At 39.7% G+C, this 23,282-nt stretch overlaps 1 protein-coding gene across 1 annotated transcript in view; it reads right to left on the bottom strand.

The window, feature by feature from the left end:
- Positions 1–23,282, bottom strand: part of LOC107566105 (disheveled-associated activator of morphogenesis 2-like) — a 159,528-nt gene that overhangs the window by 20,038 nt on the left and 116,208 nt on the right. Inside the window, 6 exon segments of the mRNA XM_016251476.1 lie at positions 26–92; positions 191–294; positions 393–503; positions 1,663–1,996; positions 11,762–11,856; positions 14,022–14,096. Coding sequence (XP_016106962.1) covers positions 26–92; positions 191–294; positions 393–503; positions 1,663–1,996; positions 11,762–11,856; positions 14,022–14,096 — 786 coding nt within the window.

Here is a 23,282-nt window from a genome sequence, read left to right as displayed (position 1 = left end):
TATGCATATAGGTAAAAGATCTTACAATGTCAAAGCGTTTGGCCAGTTCTAACTCATCCTCATTCCGCACTATCTCAAAAAAGTCCAGATGTCTGAAACAAACACACACACACACAAACAGCCTTTCTATTAGAAGCAATGGTATGATGCATATACTTATTGTTAGGTGGAAAATGAGCCTGTTCTGTACCTGTCAAGTGTGGCATTATCATGTGCTCTCAGCTTCTCGATGACTGGCTGAATTCCTAACATCAGAAACTCATACCTAAGATGAAGGCGAAACTCTAGACTGTCCTTTGAGAGAAAGAGAGGAAATCATCATGTTAATAATGTATATACTGTATATCATACACATTTTTTTAATTTTTAGAGAAGTTTTGTCATCAGCTGACCTCTCCAACCCCAGCATTCAGCACAGCGTTTATGAATGACATGATGGCTGTCTTCAGATTTACTTCATCCCTGTAGTGTCCTGTACTTCTGTCCAGCTCGTTTAAAAGAGACTGTGTAAAAAAAATACAAAAATATATAATTGATAAATTCAATCTACAAATTAAATCTAATTCAAATTTATTTTTTCCACCAAATATCAGAGTATTGCATTATCTAAGCAACATGCTACAAATGTTTAATGTAAGCATTACATTACAAAACATGTGAGCATTGTAAAGTTGTATTTTTGTGCGTACTTCAGGTAAAGAGAGCTATTTGTCTGATATGTGTGAATGACTCCTGATAAAGTTGCCCATGTAAAATATTAAATTATTAAATTATATAAAAATACTTTACATAGGCAACTTTATCAGGAGTCAGTCAGTCACATGAGATTCCATGGTGTTTAGAAATCTGCCTCTGTAGATAGTAGGAAGCAAGACAACTCACAAGCTGATGTATAATGTGAAAAGGCTGACTGCTGATCACTGTAAATCTCTCTTCCTTCGGCTTGCTCCCTTTTTATCAGAGGTCACCACGGCGGAGTGATCCGCACAACCGATTTGGCACAAGTTTTACACCAAATGCCCTTCCTGCTGCAACCCAGCCCTGAGACCGCACTAACTCGTGCAACCCCAGTGCTCACTCACTACGGCCAATTTACTTTGTCCAATTCACCTATACTGCATGTCTTTGGATCGTGGAAACCGGAGCATCCGGAGGAAACCCACACAGACACGGGGACACCATGCAAACTCCACACAGAAAGGCATCCTGGCTCAGCCGGGACTCGAACCAGGGACCTTCTTGCTGTGAGGCAACAGTGCTACCCACCGAGCCTGAGCTACCCACTGATCACTGTAAATAAACTTTTTTGTTAACTGTTCAATTGTTTTCCTACTGTACCTAATAGGCTGCTAAGGACTATAAATGACAGATTCCCCTGTTTTAAAGTCAGTGGAGACAGGTGGGAATGTTCTCTGATATTTCTCTGGAATGGGTTGCTAATGTCTGTTTATGGTGCTTATTGTGTCAAGAGTGCTCAGAGATCTATTGGGTCACTAGGAATCAACCATGCTTAAAAGCTAATATTTCAAACACTGACATTTGTTGTTGCCAGGAATGTCAACTACACATGAATAAACACACAGTAAAGACAAATCACCCTACATATGTTGCATACGATGCTCAATTCCTTTCTTACAAATCTCTCATTAAAAGCAACTATACCTGGAAGCGAGTCCTCTCTGCAGCATACTTCTGGTAGTGTACCATTGCTTGTAATACTTTCTTATGCCCGTCGGGCACCAAGCAAACAGCGCCCAGGATCTCCAACACAGCAACTTTGGTCTTGATGTTGTCCTGACGGAGGCTCTGGGAGATAGTGTTGATGCTCTGCGGGTGGGCCAGTACATGGGCACGGCCTTGGGAGTTGTTCATCAAGGCTTTTATGCAGCCGATGATGGATGTATGTATGCGGCTCTCTGAGGTTTCATAGTCCATGCTCTTCAGGAAGTTCAGAAGACACGTCAAGCCATCCAACTCGATGAAGCGCGTCACAAACCTGAAGGGAGATTCATCAAAGGTTTGTGAGGTTGGTTTTTCCAATGCCTAGAATGTCAGGAAACATAACTATCACTGCCACACTGTCCCTGCCACCAATCCAACAAAACTTGGTGTTTGTCAGGGCAATGTGAACTTTAGAACAGGGCCTAAACTATGAAAGCCCCTTTGAGATCCCATGGTCTTTTACCCAATGAGAATGACATATATTGGCACAAAGAATTCTATAAATAAAGTTGTGTCAGTTGAATGCAAAAGATCTTAGGAAGTATTTGGTAAAACCAGAAGCGACTATCTTTAAAACTTCTCTTGTGAAAACATTCTGATTTGCAGACGTCTTGGCAAAAGTCCCAGATGGCTTCTTTATATACTCAGCTGCATACTGAACAAGTCAACCATGAAAACTTGTAAATGCAGAATGGGCGTGTATCCTCACGTTCATCATATTGAGCTAAACCCAGGACTCATTATTCAGATTAATTAAGGTCATTCATGTCATTAACCCCTTCTCAAGAGTGGCCGATCAAGTGACACATCGTTATCACATATGTATAGAGGGTCTATGACATCACCTTTGGAGACCCACTGTCTACTAATAACAGAGTTTCTACCAACTCCATTCCTGCTCCTTACATGACTCATATTCCACATTAACCAAACACAAAGACTGTACTGACAACAGAGGGAGATGGTGGCAGTTGAGGAGCAGCAGTGACTTATCTCCTGTAATCACAATAGATACATTGTTTTGACAAAGCTCAAAGTTCAAGCCACCACAGTTTTTTTTGGCACCTGCTGGCAACAGAAAAACATGCATCTCCCTTCAGCCAGAGTAAATCAGTCTGTTATTATCCCATATAGTGTGACTCCTCATCTCTTGCAACCATGATCAAACCTTATTTTCCAAAGCAGACGTGGCTCACCTAGCATGGCTCAGTGATCTTTGGGTGACCTGTAATTTTTGGAATCTTTGGGAGCAGTGTACGCATGAGATCATATCTGGCCCACAGTCATTTGGCTTCTCCTTACCCCACCACTACTGTCTGGATTAGCCCCTTATCCAATTTCCACATCAAATCTATGCTAAGAGTTCACAGACCGTTTCATGGTCAAGTCCTATTTTGCTACTCCAGTTTTCTTACAGTAAACCGGTGTTACAGTTTTCTTACAAGGGCTCATAATAAATAGATTACTTAATTTGTGACCTTATTCCAAACCCTTTTAACAAAACATACCATAAGTATCATGGTACATTCATATATAAATATTGTATATATTTAGTACCATGCCATGGTGTTATAATCTGATACAATTACTGCACAACAGGACTGCCACTACCTTGAAAGGGTAATTTGAAATGTATACAATATGGCTCTCCTCAGTAAGAAATGATGTTTGGAATCTTTAATCTCACATTTATCAATAGTTCATTAAACAGTGAATGTCTAAGATCTCATTCAAACATACAACGCTTTGTTGTCTCAAATTTTGAATATTAATAAAATCTTTCTTGATAATAACATCACCTTTCTTCTTTGTTCTTTCTTTTCATGATTTTAGTTTAAAATTTCACATGAACTTTTATTCATATTATTCCAATGTGGAAAACATTCCCTTCTGAACTGACACTCCTTTTCAGCCAAGAAACTCACATTACGGAACAGGGTTTGAATTAAACATCCATGGTGGCAAGCAAGGCTGCTTACATAAAAAAAGTGGGTGTTAAGTCTTAAGATGTGTGGTCTGTACAGGGGCTTTTAGTTGAATATTCTGTCTCAACTTTTGTAGAACACTATCTTTGCTGCACAAAATCCACATTTGTTTACTGAGGTGCTGTTTTCTGATTGCTTAAAGAGGTCAGCTAGTTCCATTCCCACATCTGATAACCCCATTATGAACCCCTAAACACTGTCTCCGCGACCCTGTGTATTCATTATCATATTCCTCTGCTGTGTAGTTGGCACTAATGCCAGATTGAAACACGTCTAGAATGTCGACAGCATCCAGGTATAAATTGAATTGCGAAAATGCTACTTTCTCCAAAACCACTGGAGTGACACACAATAGCTTCCAGGGCTATAAAAAAGGGAAAGAAATAACACAAGTTGTACAAAGTTTCAGAGGGAGAAACTTCCCCTTGACAGCTTGAACGTAAAAAAAACCTCTTAAAATGGAAAGATATCATATGAAACACTAGATCTGGTGGTTTAAAAGGTTAAAGTTATTTAGGGTGATTTAACTGGCATTAAAAAGTGATTGTAAAGTCTTTAGTGATCATTTGGGATAGTCATAAGCAAAGCAGTAAAACAAGCAATAAAATGAAGCCAGCTAAGCCTTGATAAAGTGCCTTTCTGACCAGTTCACAGTCACACTCAGCCAGACTAAACGTGAACAAAGGTATGCATGTGTGCAGAATTGCGTATCAGTTACAGTTCACCAATCTGGAAAGAGCAGCCAGGAGTGTGTAAATTACCCTGGAAGCTGAGCATGTGGGGGGCACAGGTGGGGTAGTACATTGTCCCTTTAAGCCATGGCAAACACAAACCATTCCTCACAGGATGACTTCTGAGCTGCCTGAAGCTACCTCTCCTGCACTTTACTCTATTTTCCTTCAGTCATTGATGCTCACTAGACCTAGCTACTACACTTCTCACAGCACAGACAGAAAAACACAAACCCGTCCAAACGCTTAAAGCATTTAGGGTACAATTTTCATGAAAGCATTTGACAAATATGAAAACAATAAGTTGAGTTCAACATACATTACTTTTTGAGGTCATATCATCACTATTTTGAAACCTAATATTTGGAAATGAGAGAGAGAACATCAGATTTGACACAAACTGCAGAAGAGAGGGAAGAAGCTGGCTGTTTCTTTATTGAAACCCCACTGACAATTCATCCTTGCCCAAACATAGCTAAAAACATTCCTTAAGCTGAACATACTTTCCAGTGACAAACTAAACCGCAACGAGTTTAGTTACATCATATTTTCCATGTCATAACAAATTAAAATTTTTAATCACCCACTAAAAAAACTGCAGAAAGTACTACCTCAGTAATTCCAAAGGTAAATAAACATGTTGCCTCCATCTTACTCACTAACTTGTCACTAGTACTCTTCCCAATCTGAGCCCCTCATTGTGGTGGTGAGAGATTCAGGGTGTTCGGGAGGATGTTGAGAAATCTCTCTTGCTTTGAAGTGACATTTTGTTTGGGTTGACCAGCGGTGTGAAGACAGAGGCCCTGTGTCATAGTTGCATAGTTTATATTAAAAATACCAGATTAAGAAAGGCTTGCCATCTGCACACCCCTTCCAGAATGTGGACTAAAAAAAATAAAACAAGGTGGATCACATGAAACCTTCTTGGTGTGAGACGGCAGTATAATACAAATACAAAACTGAATTACATGTCAAGCAGCCAAACCAGAATGCATTAATGTTCACATGCAAACATAAACAGTGTGAGATTAAGCGTCTGAAAGAGTATCAAGGGTAAAAAGGTATGAAGTCATTTTACATTCCCAATGTAATTCCTACATACTCAGCTCAACATGCTAAACTCACAAGTATGTAATTCCTTCATGAGCAAAGTACACACAAGAGTTGGGCAGTAAGAAGAAAAATGAGAAGGATGGCACAGGGACTGAAGTGGCCAGGCTGACACTGATCTCTTATCAAACTCTAACAAGTACACTGGCAATGCATCAAATGACAGATTAAGTAAATTGAGTGTTCATGGCACACATAAAAATGACCTACAGTACAAGCTGTCAGAGCCAAAATGTCATGGTGCTGCATTTATCTTCCTGCTTTCAGTATTATTAACAATAGGTGGCAGATTTTTTGCACTGAGTAATGAATGATTCTTTTGTCTCAGCAGGCTAAGAGAGCAAGTGTATAGAGGAACAATGCTATATCATTAATGATAAAATGAAACACACAAGATTTGAACAGTATAAACATTTGCAAAGACTTTCTGTTGACATTCTTTTTAAATAATGTTTAAAAAAAAGCCTTTAGTTTACATCACAGCTTGAGAAAACTAATAATTTATTGCACTTGACAGGTGCAATAAAAGACACTGTACATTACATTTTTGAGAATTTATCCAATAACTACTCCTACACCTGCAGACCTGCCAAAAAAGGTATTAAATAATGACTAAAATATTAATAAAACAGAAGCTGATATTATCTTACACTACCTAGTCATTACCTAGCTAGAGTAGTTAAAAGGGCTACTTGCAAGTACTCAAGTTGATGATGCAAATACCTCAATCCAGAAACCAAATAATACAGACTGAAAAGAGACATGTGAAAACAGTTCCTCTGCACTCTTTTTTGATATTATTGAAAACGTTCAAGAGATTGAGAAGAAAATAAAAAAGAAACATTGTACCAGAAAATTATTTGACAATAGTAAACAGCTGTTCAGTGCTAACAACTTTTTCTACCTGCAACCCTGATCCGCAAAGAGAGCTTTTACCTCTTTTTACTACTGTTGATTCTGTCCTAATTCCCTTACATATTAATGGTGGAGTTCCCTTTAAAATCTTAAATGATTCCCTTTGAGCTAAATTATTGACCTGTTTCCCTTACAGTAGGTTACTGAATGTCAGATTGTTGTAAATTATCTGTTCTTCAAAAGGCTGTAATGACATTGCAAAGAAGGTTTGCTTGAGTTCTCATGTTGGCAGTGTGTGCACCACTTTCCATATTGGACAAAGCTGGTTACTGCATGACTGATGTGGATGTTACATCATCTAAATATGGCACTTGTTGGATTGATAACAGTGTAAAATGACTCCTAAAGCCATAACTTAGCTGATGGTAATGAAGCTGCAACTGCAAAAATAATATAATTGAAATAAACACTTACAAAAAATTTATGAAAAAAAACTCAGGCTGACTTGTAAACTGCAGGTATTCAACACATTGCACTACTAAATTGGATAATCAATATTTTAATTTCCTTCTGCTCATTTAAAGTAATTCCTGCACAGGCGTTAATGAGGTGTGAAAACAAAACTTCACACCTCAAAGCCACATTTACATCCATTAGCTGATTACATCCAAGTCTAGCTGCTCTCGAAGAACTCAAGGGTTACATCTATTTATAGGAAATCATTTGATTGCTTTTAAATTGCAGGCTGCTTGAGTTGTGTCCATCTTACTTTACTCACAGCAGCTGTTGAATGTGCACTGATGAGGTCACTCAGATGACACTAGTGTTGTCACGGTACCAAAATTTCAGTATTCGGTACCAGTGAAAATCCACGGTTCTCGGTACCAATTTCGGTACCAAAGCAAAACACAAAAACATGCTAATTAAAAAATGTGACTATACTTTCATTTAATCCAAACTGTGTACATATTTAATTTTAAGGGCTTTTAAAACCTTCTAGAGTTATTCAGCCAAGAATAACAACTAACTAAGATAGCTAAAAAAATAAAAAAGCCCAGAACTGCTTTTCTGACTGACATGACACAAACAATGTTAACCATTTGTACATTCTCTAACACGCATATTTTAGATTCACAATTCATTTAAAAGCCTCTGGTGTGTAAAAATAGTAAATATCATCATGTCCTCCTGTTTTTTTTAACCCTAATAAAAGTTATAGGAGCATTAAATAGTTATTTTATTTTTAGTATATTAGCGTTAGCTGCGCTTATGCTAACAATGAACTACTCTAAAAACAGCGGTTCATTTCAATCCGACATTCAAATTAAAATATTGAATAATATTCATAACAGAAGCAGTGTTTCCCACAGACTTGCACTCTATTTGTGGCGGCATATATATGCAAATTCATTCTCTGCCAGCAGGAGGCGCTTGTAGAGTGGGAGAGATACAGGTTTCCCTGGTAACGGCTGTAATCAAATAAGCGCTGCGCTCACAAACGCTGCTCACTGTGCTCAGGCATTACAGGCAAGATGAAATGAAAATGACATCCATAATTTTCTGAAGACAGTCGGTTTCCTTTAGAAATACAGTGATATAAAAACACCCGCACCGGAACATGGTTCCCTATCAAAAGCTACTCTTGATGCTGCGTTTCAATAACGCTGATGAAAATATACTTTGTTCGACCGGTTGTGAAGCACGTGTGCCTTCCTCAGAGCGAGCCGAGGACAAGGGTTCTCTTGCTTCTGGCGAAATGGAAACAGAGAGCGCCGCCTCTGAGCGTTTCTCACGCGATAACAAAGCATTTGAGGAATTGCTGGTGGTGGTGACTAACGCTGTGGCCAGGCTTAAATTGGACTGGCCACAAGAGCAGGAGAACTCACAGGTGCTCCAAGTTAGACGACAGATTTATGTTGGGTGGCCTGGGGGAGAGATCCCAACATCGATCGCTCCCCTTTTTCCCAGATCTAAGCCATACTCCTCGCACATATTTGTACCCACAATGTTGATTTATTCCACTATCGTGGGTGCTAAGGCGCATGGGTATGTGACGATGCCTCAGGTGGAAGAGACGCTCGTGGGCTATCTCTCCCCTGGTAGTTCATCGGCACTCAAGAAGCCAACCCTCCCCACCAAGCCTTGCAGATTAACATCCTCGCTGGTGGGAAAGGCGTTTCAAGCAGCGGGTCAGGCTGGTGCTGCCCTGCACACCATGTCGGTTCTGCAGGCTTACCAGGCTGACCTGCTGAAGGACCTGAGCACGGGCGGGAGCATTAGTGAGGAGGCGTTTTCAGAGCTGCGCCGAGCCACGGATCTGTCTCTTTGTGCGACCAAGCAGACGGCCCGCACCATTGGCTGTTCTATGGCTGCTATGGTTGCCACGGAGAGACACCTGTGACTCAATCTCACGGGCATCAAGGATAGGGACAAGGTGTTCCTCCTTGATGCCCCTGTGTAACCTTCTGACCTATTTGGCGACTCCATGAATACGATCGTCAGTAGGTTCCAGGAGGCCAAAAGACACGCAGAGGCTATTGATGAGTTTCTCCCCCGCCGTACTCAGGTGTCGGGGCTGTCGCCAACCGGTTGCTCTGCGGCGAGAGTCGCAGAAGGAGAGTGTGGCGAGCCGTATCATGTCGTCCAAAAAGAAGAAGTCCTGAGGGTCGAGCGCCTGGGACAGTGGGGGTTTCAACAGAGAGTAGAGGCTCCTTCCTGGCACCCTCAGGGGGTCGCTATACAATCTCCGCCGCCACTGGTGTTTCAGGGAGCAGCAGCCTCCAATGAAATGTTACGTGTTCGGTTGCCTCCTGCCACGTTTCGGGACGCCGGACATCTAACATCCCCCCAACAAAGCGAAGTGTCAAAACTAGTGTCCCTTTCAGAGAAACTGCCAGCACGGAAGCTACGGCCAAATATCTCTCCATGGGTAAAAAGGACTGTAGGGAAAGGCTACAGGATTCAGTTTGCATATCGTCCTCCGCGTTTCAATGGTGTGGTCTCCACTTCCGTGAAACCGGAAAGAGCGCATTTGTTGACACAGCAATGTCAAGCTCTGCTGGACAAAGGGGCCATAGAACGTGTTCCCCTGCCAGACAGAGTGTCTGGCTATTACAGCCGGTATTTTCTGGTTCCCAAGAAAGATGTGGGGTTGCGTCCAATTTAAGATCTTCGCAGGTTGAACAAAATGTTGACAATCAGGATGATTGTGTCTCAGATCCAATCTGGCGATTGGTTCATGACGATCGATCTCAAGGACACATATTTTCACATAGAGATCTTGCCACAATACAGGAAGTTCTTGAGTTTCGCTTTCGGGGTCGAAGCTTACCAGTATAGGGTTCTTCTATTCGGCCAAGTCTTGTCACCCCGCACATACACAAATGCATGGCTGCAGCTCTGGCTCCTCTACGACTCCAGGGCATCCGCATATTAAATTACAAAGACGACGGGCTGATTTTGGCTCAGTCTCAGGAGCCAACGGTTTTCATCCAAGGGCCAATCCCCAGAGGCAAATAAGGATTAAGCGCCAGGGGCTTCGTACCCTATCTATGTGGTTCAGACCCCGGTTTCTGACTTTTGGGTCCCACTCTAGGCACGTGATGTCATCGCAAGATGCTAATGACACATGCTTACCTCACGGGTTCTTAGATGGCCGTCCAGCTCAAGGGATCTGGAGAGGTCATCTTCTCGACTCGCACATCAATTGCCTCGAAATGATGGCTCTGTTTCAGGTTCTGAAATATTTCCTCCAGCAGTTAAGAGGCTATCATGTCCTAGTGTGGGTGGGCAACACTGTGGTAGTTTCTTAACTAAATCGCCAGGGCGGACTGTGTTCGAGCCGCCTGAACAGGCTAGCGCAGCAGGTTCTGCTTTGGGCACAGGACAAGTTCCTGTTTCTCAGGGTGATTTACATCCCCGGGCATATGAATGTGGCAGCAGACTTGCTGTCCAGACAAGCTGTGACACACGGGGAATGGAAACTCCACCCCGAAGTAGTCAGTCAAATCTGGGAAAGATTTTACGAAGCAAAGGTGGACCTCTTTGCTTCACAGGAGACAGCACAATGTCCCCTCTACTTCTCTCTGACTCCCCCAGCTCCCCTGGGTCTGGACACGATGGCCAATACATGGCCCAGACTGCGTCTTTACGCATTTCCCCCCGATCGCTCTGCTCCCGGGAGTCCTGGACATGGTCCATCAACAAGGGTTTCACTTCTTAATGATAGCGCCCCATTGGTTGACCATTGTGTGGTTCTCAGATCTAATATCCCTCCTCGATGGCAAGCCGTGGGCGATTCCGGTCAGGAGGGATCTTCTCTCTCAGGCACAGGGGACAGTGTTTCATCCCCGGCCCAAGATATGGAACATTCATGTCTGGCCCCTGAGGAGGACCAACTAAGGGATGCTGGGCTTCCAGTCGACGTAGTAGAGACTATTCTAAGTGCTAGGGCTCCCTCCACTGGAAGAAGTTATGGCCTCAGATGGCATGTTTTCGAAAGTTGGTGTATGACACACCATGCAGACCCATTTCACTGCCAAATTGTTTCAGTGCTGGAGTTTCTGCAAGAGAAACTGTACTCAGGCTTGCCATGCTCTGTTTGATGGGGTTTCTGTGCGAAAGCACCCTCTAGTAGCCCACTTCATTCGTGGAGCCAAGCTGTTGTGCTAGAGCGACAGTACCTTCGTGGGACTTAGCTATTGTGCTCGAGGGTCTGGTTAACACCCCTTTCGAACCACTAGAGTCAGCGCCTGTCAGGTTTCTGACCCTAAAGATGGTTTTTGTAATGGCTATTACTTCTCTGAAGAGAGTTTTGGGGATTTGCAGACTCTGTCAGTCAATCTGTCAGATTTTAGAAAAGACAAAAAGAACAATAATGATATTTGAGTAAATAAGGAAAACTTCCTTTTTGACTTGTCAGTGCGCTGCCAACAACTGCTGCACTTAATCCCACCTCATCGTAATGGCAGTTGCAGGACACAATCACAGGCGCACAACTCTCATCCCTCAAGAGGGAGTCAAGCCTGGGTGAAAGCAAGTACTGCGACCGTATCACGAAAACCGTATCACATACTTCACAGGTGCCCTTTTATACTCTCGGCCACAACAGTTGTGACATCAAAGGCTGCCGCCTGCCAATGTCAAGGTCATTGTCATGTTTAGACTCATGCTTCAGACACCGGTCATGCCGGAGGCATTCCCCCATAGCACCCTCTAGGGGATGCAGCACGAGTTCCCTTTCAAAAGGGAACTGTTTGCTGAGAGCAGCTCTTTTAAATCAAGGTATTCACTCCTGACTCCTTGAACTGGAGATCAGAATTATGAACCAATATAATGTCAAGAATTAAGTTCTCTTACCTCATTGGTTGAGTCCGGAGGGCTGTCTTTAGATCCTCTACCACCTTGTTTCTCATCTCCATTTCATCTTCATCAAAAGCAAATAGTGTCTGCATCTGAAATACAGGTGATTTTTGTCAATCTTTTATTCTGGTTTTAGACAATAAAACTGATCATGGCAGGTCAGATATACTTCAGAAAAGCTTCAAACCATGTCCATTCTAATGGTCAATTTTGTTATTTTGGGTTATTTTACTTTCTAACTGCTTTTTTATTATACCATACTGTAAATGCCCCTTTACGGGTGGAAGCAAAAAGATGCTGTTTTCATGTGTCTCTTTAAATTCAACTGCTCCCAGCCCCCTTTTCCAGAAAAGTGCTGGGCCTTGACAGCTCACGCAACAAGTAAAACAACTGATCGTTTTTGATTATCATCTCTATAGCACGTACATGATGTTGCATTTCTTCATAATCATGAAACGTTTATTCTTTTAATGCGTTTAAAAAACCTTGTCAGTTCTGAAATACAGTTTTCTGAATGCACACATACAAAGCGCATGCACAGATAGCCAGCTCTTTTGTGTCAACTGCCATAAACACACAACACTCACATAAACACAGTTGGTTATGTCTGTGAATGTAAACAGCTGCATGTGTATCATATAATATTAGATGTGTGAAACTGTGTTTCTTGAACATGGTGAACACACTCATCTCAGCATTTCTTGCTGGATGAAAGACCATCATCTTCAGTTCAACCTAGCCAAGACACAACTGCTTGTGTTTCAACAAACCCATCAATTCATCACAATTTCACCATCCTGCTAGGCTCATCAACCATAATTCCTTCAAAGACAGCCAGAAACCTTGGAGTTGTGATTGATGTTCAGCTGAATTTCTCAGACAACATTACTAAAACTGCCCGGTCCTGGAGATTTGCTTTAACATTAGAAAGATCAGGCCCTTTCTTTTGGAACATGCTACACAACTCCTTGTTCAAGCTCTTGTTTTATCCAGACTGGTCTATTGCAATGCTCTCTTAGAAGGTCTTCCAGCCAATTCTATCAAACCTCTACAACAAATCCAGAATGCGGCTGCAAGATTAGTCTTTAACGAGGCAAAAAGAACGCATGTCACACCTCTGTTCATCAATTTGCATTGGCTACCAATACTGCTCGCATAACATTCAAGGCATTGATGTTTGGCTACAAAAAATACCACTGGCTCTGCACCCCTTTACCTAAATGCACTACTTCAGAATTATGTGCCCTCTAGAAGCTATCTACAAGTGAATAGTGCCATCCCAAAGAGGTACAAAATCACTTTCACAGACTTTTACATTAACTGTTCCCTCCTGGTGGAATGACCCGCCCAACTCAATCCGAGCAGCTGAGTCCTTAGCCATCTTCAAGAAACGGCTAAAAACACATCTCATCCATCTTCATTTGACCCTCTAACACTTGCACTCTCTATTCTATTTCTATTCTTACTACTTGTCTTCTTAAAAAAGAGAGAGAGAGAGCCTCTGACACTAGCATTCTCTATTCTGTTTCCATTCTATCTACTTGTTTTTATTTTTATTTATTATAAAAAAAAGATTGATTGACTGACTGACTGACTGACTGACTGATTGGTTGATTGCATATGCCTTGGGCAGGAATTATTTTGTAATGCGTACGTTCCTGGAAGAAAACTCAGCAATGCAATCAAAGCATTTGAGGGAGTTCAGAAAGAGTGCTAACTGATATGGAAATTAACTCCCTTTGGAGTGGAGTTTGTGCTTTGTATCTTTGCAGATCTTTTTCCATGCACAAACAGCACCAATAGCATAATAGGATCCCTTTAACTAACAGCTATTATGTTTCACCACATCTCTCATATCTTTCTATCAAGGCCTTGTTTGCTATAGCATTTAAGATGACAATAATGATGCACGAACATGATGTACTAGAGCACAGTAAATTCCAATTACATTTTGGCAGTCTATCGCCGACAATGTGCATGAATGAGATTTTGCTAGCATGAATAGACTGGAAAAATATCGCTAAAATGTTTTGCCTACTAGTCTTAGATGATAGTTTAAAAAATATAAACAATAAATAAAAATCAACACAGATTCATATTGATAACTTGTGGGCTTGCATATCTTTTTGGTCAGTTTTTATTCAGCATTAGTTTTTCCTCCAAATTAATTGGTGTCAAAATCATATTTTATCAAAAAAGGTGCAGAAAGGGTTGTTGTGTATGTTAGAAATGTAAAGGTAATAAAGGAAGTACTTACAGCTGCCATGGAGTTGATGCGGTCTATATAGTAATCAGGCCAGCTGGTAGCTAGCTTGTTGGGGTCCTCTTGTTCCTAAGAAAAGAACACAGTATAAAGTCATTTAGATTCAATTTCAAGAAACCCAGGATTTTTGCAAATAACTATGTGTATCACTTTTAAATAACTGAATGGTAATAAGCTAATACCAAAGGGCTGAAATGCTGTATGTTTAACTACAATTGTCCCTGTGGGCATGACACATGTCCCAATAATAACGGTACTAAAAGTAAATGCGTCTGATAAATGATTGTTCAGTAGACCAAAGCAACATATTTGTTGTCCAATCAGTCCACCAGACCTTTTAGTTGGTAACCGCAAAAACTGAATCTGTGGGCTGATACAATATCTGGTTATTTAAAACAATATCTGATTGTTTGGTGGTTCGGAAATAATAAAATAAATTGAAATAATAATATTGTTATCTATAATGCTTTCTACATTTATTTAGACAACTGTTTTTTAATATAAAATAAAAGACCAGTTTAAATACAAACAATAAAATGCAAGTGTGGATTTATTAATCAACAAAAATTTACTACAGTTAAGAATGATGACACTCTATATATTTAATTGATTCAAGATTTGAATTTTGTTTTTCACGTTTCATAATCACAGTTCTGCTGTCATTTACATTCAAGCTATTTTCTTCACTACACAAGTTTGTAACTGCTCAATGCCATTTTTACCCATTCAGACTAACAGCAAATTGCCAACAGCCAATGTTTCTGAAGAGAGAATTAAGCTATTAGCTTGATTTATTTTAAAAAATGTGATCCATCCTATAACAGTGCTATCTAGGTTTCTAGGTTCTACATTCATTTGTTCAGAACATTGTATCAATTATCTAATGACAGGAAATAGAAGCAACTTAGCATTGCATTCCTCCCTCAGGGGATGGCACCGTGATCTGACGGCTTGGCACATGTGGAAACTATGTCAGTATTAACCAGGCCAACTGAAATTGTTTATTCCCAAACAACTGAAGTGACTAGATCACTGTTTACAGAACAGACTGACAAACTGTAAAGAAATGTAGTCAGGGTGCTTTGGAGACTGAGGTCTGGGTTTGTCTTTGTTTTTAACAATATTCTGACTTCCTTGTGCATTACATTCTGATTGTGTTTTCAGGTAAAATATTTTAGTTTTAATCACCACAGATCATATCATTCAGTTCAGTTTCTTGTGTGTCATTAACATAGGGGTGAATCTGAGCCCATTTTATCTTGGTAAATGTTTATCAGGTAATTTAATTGCTATAGTAAACATGAAGTGATTTTTTTCCTGCTGCCTTCCTACAGTAAGTGTGGGTTGTGTTCTGTGATGGTTGGCTGCAAAAGTAATAAAGTAATGAAACAGCATTCTTTTTTTTAAATTCAATTTTCCTGCCACTAAGCTGTTTGTTTGGATCTTGCAGGGGTTTTACCTTTTACATTTCACACGAAACATGCTTTCCTGTACAACAGAGTGACATGATATGTTTTCGATGGCAATTATCATAAATATTGGAACTTCAGCACAGAGCTTTGTGTTTTACACACCACAACACACATTCAAGCCTGACAAAACAACAACAACCTAGGATGTATAACTTGCAATCAGATCCAATCAACTTGCAACTTTCCTTTCAGTGGTAAGTGTTCAAACAATGCAGAACAATGCTGGAACATAACAGCTTGGCTTGGACCTCAATCCTGTGATGTGTTTTTCCGAGCTAAACTTTTTTGTTTCAACCAGAATACTCAGTTTAATGAGGTTTCACATTCTTATCATCTGCAGTCTCAAATGATGTCAGAACGTTTACACTGACCAGCAGGGCCAGATTTACCTCTTTTCGTGACATAGGCAAAACTAATTTTTGGGCCCCCCTTACCTATTAATATGTTAGGCCTAATATTACCATCCAAGCAAACATCAATCAGCAAATCTTAATCAGTGGAAACCGTTACAGTGTTTTCTATCGCAATAAGCGCTTGCGTTAAGTCAATAAAAATGTAGGTCATATTGGTTTCAGAACTGAGAAAGACCATTCCATTAATAGGCGCGGCGACGTGGCCATATAATAACCACTTCGGGAGTGCATTATTTCTCTAATGATTTTAACGACCTGGAGTCACAACCACACATCAAAACATTGTTCAGATGATTTGTTTCAAGACATTTGACATGTTTCCGTTCTGAAATCTCGTGTGTTGAACTATTTTTTTACGCACCTCATCCCAAACCTTCCGTTGCAAATTCCAAAACGTAATTTTAGAGCTAATAACGGAGGCTTGAGCCATGTATATGCAGGCTAATGCAGTCTAACGCAGTTATTAGAGAGAGAGAGCGTGAAAGAGAGAGAGGGAGAGAGAGAGAGAGAGATTAAGCGCGTGTGAATACTAGCATCTGTGCATCTCTCAGCAGCTTTCAGCAGCAGCGTCTAAATAGCGAATCTTTAAGTTAAACTGCTTCAAGAACCTCGCAACTGAGAAATGTCATGTAGCTTTTCAGCTGTGAAACTATTTTATTGATAAATTCGCGGGGCAGCGCTAACAAGAAGTTTCTGTTCACGTCTCCGCGTGTGTGTGTGCGAGTGCGTGTGTGTGCGTTTGTGAGAGAGAACAGGAGAAAGAAAGCATGATTTCCGTAGCCTACATAAAAAAGCTGGAAGACATGGAAATAGTTTGTCATTTTTTACCCTATTGTTTGTTAAATTTATTTGCTCAATGTCTTCTTGGGTTTTGGTTCTTTTACTGTTGTAGATAGCCCATAGTATAACAAAAATATTATATATCTCTTTACTGTGTTTGGGACCCCCTGGACGAGCAAACATAGGCACATGCCTAGAATGCCTTTGCGTAAATCCGGTCCTGCTGACCAGCTCAAGAAAGTTATTACAATGCTCTAATTTCCATCTCCGGAAAAAATAAAAAGTGATAGAGAGAACGGGCATACTTGGCTTAAGGTTAGAACAGTAGTGAACTACTCCTACTGTGTTTCAATATTTGTACTATCAAAGAAGCAATAGAGGAGGTAACAATAATAAACATGATTTTGGCCAGCAAATTCCCAGTATGGGTCAAACACAGTTTAGAGATGAAACCCAAAAGTCTAGAATCATTTGTTTAGCTTTGTTCAGAAACTTTAGTTTTATTTTTCAGCACACAACCAGCATCAGTGGAATTCAATTCTATGATTTTTATGTATTTGATGTGATGTGATGTGAACTATTTTCTTTTTGAGGGGTTTGAAATCAATTGCCTCTTGATATTATTCATGAGAAGGCATTGGTCTATACTCTTTGACGTGTTTGTGTGCAAGTATTTATTATGAAAGTTTAAACTTACAGAGAGACTGATGATCCTTTGAGACTTGGTCTGACACCCTTACTGTGAGTGTGTAAATAGATTAACTACATTTTTGTGAATGACCATCACGTAAAACAAATAAAAATGTGTAAATTGTAACATGTAAAAAACCTATGTGCATATATTATTACAAATGCAAATAAATCAGCTTGTTTTGAGCACAATTACAGACAAAATTATCTGTATGTATTTGAGGTTTTGTGCACATACAAAACTGTATAATATTTTGGTGCATTTTATTGCATGCAGTTATGCATTGCATCATACATTTGTGGGAACCTGATACTACAAAACTGACTGGAGCAGACTGAGATTCTGCACTGACACTGTTATTTAAAATTATAAACATATAACTTTTAATGTTCATATTTTCTAGCTAATGAAATTACATATCAATGAGTTAACAAAACAGAATATCAACAAATGTGGGTGTTATCGATGGTGGAAATGTTGGCTCTGGTTCTATGGCTATATCTGGATATGATTATTTCTTATGAGTGGCCTTTCCATGACTCCAAACTACACATTAATACAAGGTACAGTTCTCCTTTTGAGAAGTGTGTTGCATATTCTGGAGAGGAAATTTTGCTTTCATGTCTTCTCAAATGTTGAACTAAGGTGGGGTTTGGCTGCCTTTACTCGAGAAGCCCATTCTCTGAGTGTAAATCTCACTATGGCCAGGGTGACCTCTGAGTTTGTGCATTTGCTGAAATGTTTCTCCATGTCTCAGATTTCTGTGGTTTTGATTGAAAACGGTTTCATCCCTCAGAATGCACTCATTTTTGGCTGAACCTAAAGACTTCCTTGAGGGTCCAGCAGGCAAAATGCGAATGTGATGACACAGTAATACAAACAGGAAAGAGATACATGTTTGTGAAGGGCATGCACTCTGCAACCTTACATACTGTACAAACAACTGGGGTGCTGTTTGCAAATCATCGTTCTCGAAAGTGCTTACTCTGTGTCAAACTGACATGCAAAAGACATCAAGTAAAGCAATGACCAGTTTTTAAAAAATCTGATCTTGGGTATCCATTATACTGCCAATTTAAATGTAATCCTGATTCAATGTTTGGTTGAAATCGCCAGCAAATAAGTAAGACGTGCTTCATGATTAATCAAATAAATAGAGTAAAATAAATACAATTTTATTTTTTTAATAGATTGCATAATCACAATGTATCAATTAGGCAGAATAGATTATGTGAGTTTGAGCAAAATAAAACCACAACCACAACCAAAGGGGGTTGTTAAACTTTTAAACTTTTATTGCATTGCCAAAAATGAATACATTGCAAGAAGATGAAGAGATGAAACATTTGCAAATGTTTTCCTTGTGCAGCATTGGCTGTTCTAGCTGTCCCATACGTTTAGTGCATTACTAAATATGTATCCTTCATTAATAAGACAATTAAAGAATGCACTGTGACAAGCTGAGAAATCCATCCCATCCATCCATTTTCCAAACTACTTGTCGGCCCACGTGGATGATAGAACCTATCCCATTGTCTTGGGCCATCAAACACCATGAAAACACCATGGAAAGATGGCCAAACACACACACACATTCACACTCACATCTATGGACAATTTAGTGTCTATGTACCTATGTTGCATGTCTTTAATTGTGGGGGAAACCAGAGCAAGCTGAGAAATATTGATTATGCTTACATTTCATTATAAAAAAGTAGGTACAATTTTTTAGTTATACAATATGATACACTTTATTGTCAGACTGAGTCTGAAATTTGTCTTTCGTTACAGCAGGTTGACTCAAGGTTACAATACTTTATCACGGTCTACAGTAATATAGTGTACAGTAATAAAGTACTTATAAATCAAAACTATAGTTAATTCATATTTTATAAATTGTAGTCTCTACTTGTTAATACATTAATAGGCTATGTACAAATAGTAAGTCCTTACTTACATACAACAGTATATGTTATGTGACTTGAGGACTGAACTATACTTGTGGGCCAAACAAGAATCTGTGCCTTCAATAACAGTTTGCCTCTCCAGAATCCCCCCAGCTAAATCACATTAGAAAACAGATTTCTGCCTGTCCCAAAGTCAGTGCAGTAATTGGTCTTATTTTTTAGGTCTAGACAAACATCTTTCCAAAATCCAACATCGCACTGGGTTGTCCTCTCATTCACCATGCCAAAATATACAGAGATTCTATTTCCAATGAAACAAATAAATAAATACATGAATACATAAATAAAAGTGTTGTATTTTTTTATAAAGTAAATAAAGTTTGTATAAGATCTGTATGTACAGATCTTATACAGATCTGCTTCTCTTGAGTTCACTTCCAGTCAAGGATGTTTATAGTCAAGATGTAACTAAAGTCAAAATTAATGTTCTTTTGGTAATTCATTATAAATAATTTTGAACAAATGATTCTGCGAGTTCAAGGCTTCTTTAAAGATATGTATGCATGACAGTGCTTTTTTGTATCATGTATCAGCTTGTTGACCATTTTGAGCTTTGTCTAGATTTAAAAAAAAGATAAAAATCAAGGTGAAACCGAAAGTAGTGCTTTCAAAAAAGTGATTTGTTAAAAAAAAAAAAAAACTGTAAAAAAATTGTGTATAAACTGTTGTGACTATACTTTTATCTGCCTATTTTACAGTATTTGGTTAAGAATTGGTTAGTGGTAGGGGTGGGGTTAACTAATAATATACAGTATAATAGTGTAATGCAACTAAACTTATTGTGGCTGATGAATCTGAAAATCATAATAACTTCATGATGATAAAATTCCAATGGCCATAGCATCAGTTTATTGATGCCTCTACCATCCCTCCTCATATATCTGTTTTTTTTTATTATTGGATTCATCGTGTTTCAGTGACCCACACTGAATGAAATTATTATTCTCCTCAGGGTGGAACACAATGTCTTTTCCGAAGTTTTTATTGAGGAAGTGTTTGTACTGACAAGCGAGGAAATGCATGGTAAGTGTGTGTAAATTAATGTCTTTTTTGAAATTTTTTGTGGTTGCTGAGGAGCCGCATGAGCTAGAGTTTTAGGGATCATATGTTGAGCATGAGGCTATGGAAAGTCACCGGACAGTCTCTACTTCTCTCTCAGAGGCAAACACCTCGTTTAAACACGCCCCCACATGCATACGTCACTGTGCGGGAAGATTTGCATAACGCCGCCCAAATGTTCACGCAAAGAAAGAAGGCGTAACTTTGATTCTCACTGTAGTATTGTTACCACCGCTGCCATGTCGTGGAGACGCTGTGTTTTGTTGTGAAAGCGAAATTACTTTGTTTGGCCTTTCAAAAGAGGACACAACTAGAAATCAGGGGTTAAGTTGTATTTACAACACTGTTCCAGAACAGTTCAAACCAAATATTCAGACGTGTGCAGCACATTTTATGGAGGACAAGGACTGTTTCCTGGGAGAGTAGCCTACAATGCCGGTGTTCTGACAAATAATGCTGACTTACAGCCTGTAAGAACGTTTTCATATTTAAAGGATTTGCCACTGACTATTCAAACGTGAGTTTTGAGCAGTGTAGAGCAGTGCTAGTTGTTTGTCGTTTCTCCGATCACAAATGCAGACATGGTTTTATCTTTACGCGGCGCAATGCAAGGCAACGCGTAAAAAGTATAAGTCATTATAATCAGTAATTATGTCCCCACTGGATGCTACAAATGCTTCATTTGTAATGGGTTTTATTGTTTTTGTCTCGTCGCACTGGGACACGGCATCACAGTTTGGTAAGGGGTGTAACATTTCCGTCACACGCTTGAGGTATTGGCCAATCACAACGCACTAGATAGCTGGCCCATCAGAGCACACCTTGCTTTTCAGACCGATGAGCTTTGTAAAAACCTATGCGTTTCAGAAAGGCGGGGCATATAGGAGAAACAATAATGTACAGTATGTGGAAAATAATATGTTTTTGAACGTTAAACCACATAAACACATTTCATTACACCAAATACACAAAATAATGTTATTTTTTTAGCAACGTCATATGACCCCTTTAATGCTTGCCTGATTCTAGTGCAGGAGGAGTTAATAAACATAGAGACTTGGTTCTCGAGTATCTACAGAGGCTTGAGTCTAAACCTTCAGGTCACAGACAATATTCCATGGGGTGGATCAGAACTCATGCATGACAAAGGCACTCTGATTCAGAAATGACTCTACTTGGGGTAGACTCTCTAACTGAAAGCAGTCGGCTTACTGTCTGTTGCACTAAAGAATCTAAAGGGCAATTTAGCCATCTGCAAAAATGCCATAAGTGAATATACAGGACTCTTGACAAATAGCAGAACTGGACATCTTGGGAGTGAGAACAAGTGATTTCAAAAGGCTACACAGATATTTACTTCATAGTTTTTTCTTACAGGGAGCCTCAGAAAAAAAAAATTAAACTTCTCTCTCCCCTCTTGAATCATTCAGGTCTCTCTTTTGAGTGCTTTCTTAAACACACAGCCTTGCTTGTTCTGTTTACATTGCTGTGCAATTTAAGCACGCCATGTAGTGGGCTTCTATGACCATTTGGTCTCACAACTTGTTTTCCAAGACGTCTGTTGCTTGGTTCTTGTTCCCATTTCCTGGATTTGGTTTGAGCATTTTTTCCCCTCTCTTTTTAAACTTTCTGCTCTGAGAGGAAATATTTTTTTGAGTGCAGGAACACTGAGAGAACATTAACTGCTGACAACTTTGTTCCAGGATCTGTTTTAGTACCTACATATCTTAAGCTGCACACTGATTTACCTATAATTCCCACCTCCCAAACCCAAAAGGCTAAGTCTCCAGTGCTCCAGGAGCAAGCATGCACGTATAATGGATCCAAACTTTCTACAAGGTTTTGTAGCTATAATGGAAACAAAAACAACATTTCCAAACCGGAACTGAAGTGGCTGTTGTTTACTTTGCAGGTCCTTTCAAAACAATACCACTTCCATAAAAACCTAACCTGGAAATGTCTAAAACCCATTTGTTTAAATCCGTATTCCACTGAGGCTTCTGAAAGCAGCTAATGTCTTCTCTCTCTCTGTAATCAGGGAGAAAAGGAGTAATATCCTGAAAGTGGCTGACCACAGACAGGATCCAAAAGGATGGTGTCCAGAGGAGGATGGGAGCGGCTGTGTGTGTGATAAGTGTGGTAGATGTTTTGGCCAGAGGTTTCAAAGAAGTTCTAGTTTTCCAACATCCATTTCAAAAGCTTTGTCTCTCAATGAAATGTTTACAATTCTGAATCTGAAAAAATACAGCTCTTCCTCGCAAAGAATGCAAAAACATTCTATAGCCAGTCACTAACAAAAGAAAAAGTAGCCAGAGAAATTTAGAGAGGTCATACGATGTTACTAAAAATAACATAATTTTGTGTATTTGGTGTAATGAAATGTGTTTATGCGGTTTAAGGTTCAAAAAACACATTATTTTCCACATACTGTACATTATTGTTTCTCCTCTATGCCCCGCCTTTCTGAAACGCGTCAATTTTTACAAAGCTCATCGAAAAGCAAGGTGTGCTCTGATTGGCCAGCTATCCAGTGCATTGTGATTGGCCGAATACCTCAAGCGTGTGACGGAAATGTTACGCCACTTACCATACTGTGATGCCGTGTCCCGGCCGGAGCGACGACACAAAAACTTTAAAACCCATTATAAACGAGGCATTTGTTGCATCCGGTGGGGACATAATTACGGATTATAATGACTTATACTGTCTTTTTACGCAGTGCATTGCATCGCATCGTGCCGCGTAAACATAAAACCATGTCTGCATTTGTGATCGGAGAAATGACAAACAACAAGCCCTACTCCACACTGCCCAAAAAACTCGCTTTAAATATAAAAAATATAAAATATAAAAACTCTTTAAATATAAAAAAC

This window comes from Sinocyclocheilus grahami, unplaced genomic scaffold (assembly GCF_001515645.1).
Source record: "Sinocyclocheilus grahami isolate Dianchi unplaced genomic scaffold, SAMN03320097.WGS_v1.1 scaffold1047.1, whole genome shotgun sequence".
Classification (NCBI taxonomy): Eukaryota; Metazoa; Chordata; class Actinopteri; order Cypriniformes; family Cyprinidae; genus Sinocyclocheilus; species Sinocyclocheilus grahami.
Note: the sequence above shows the minus strand (reverse complement) of the source record. Positions and strands in the feature narration are given on the sequence as shown.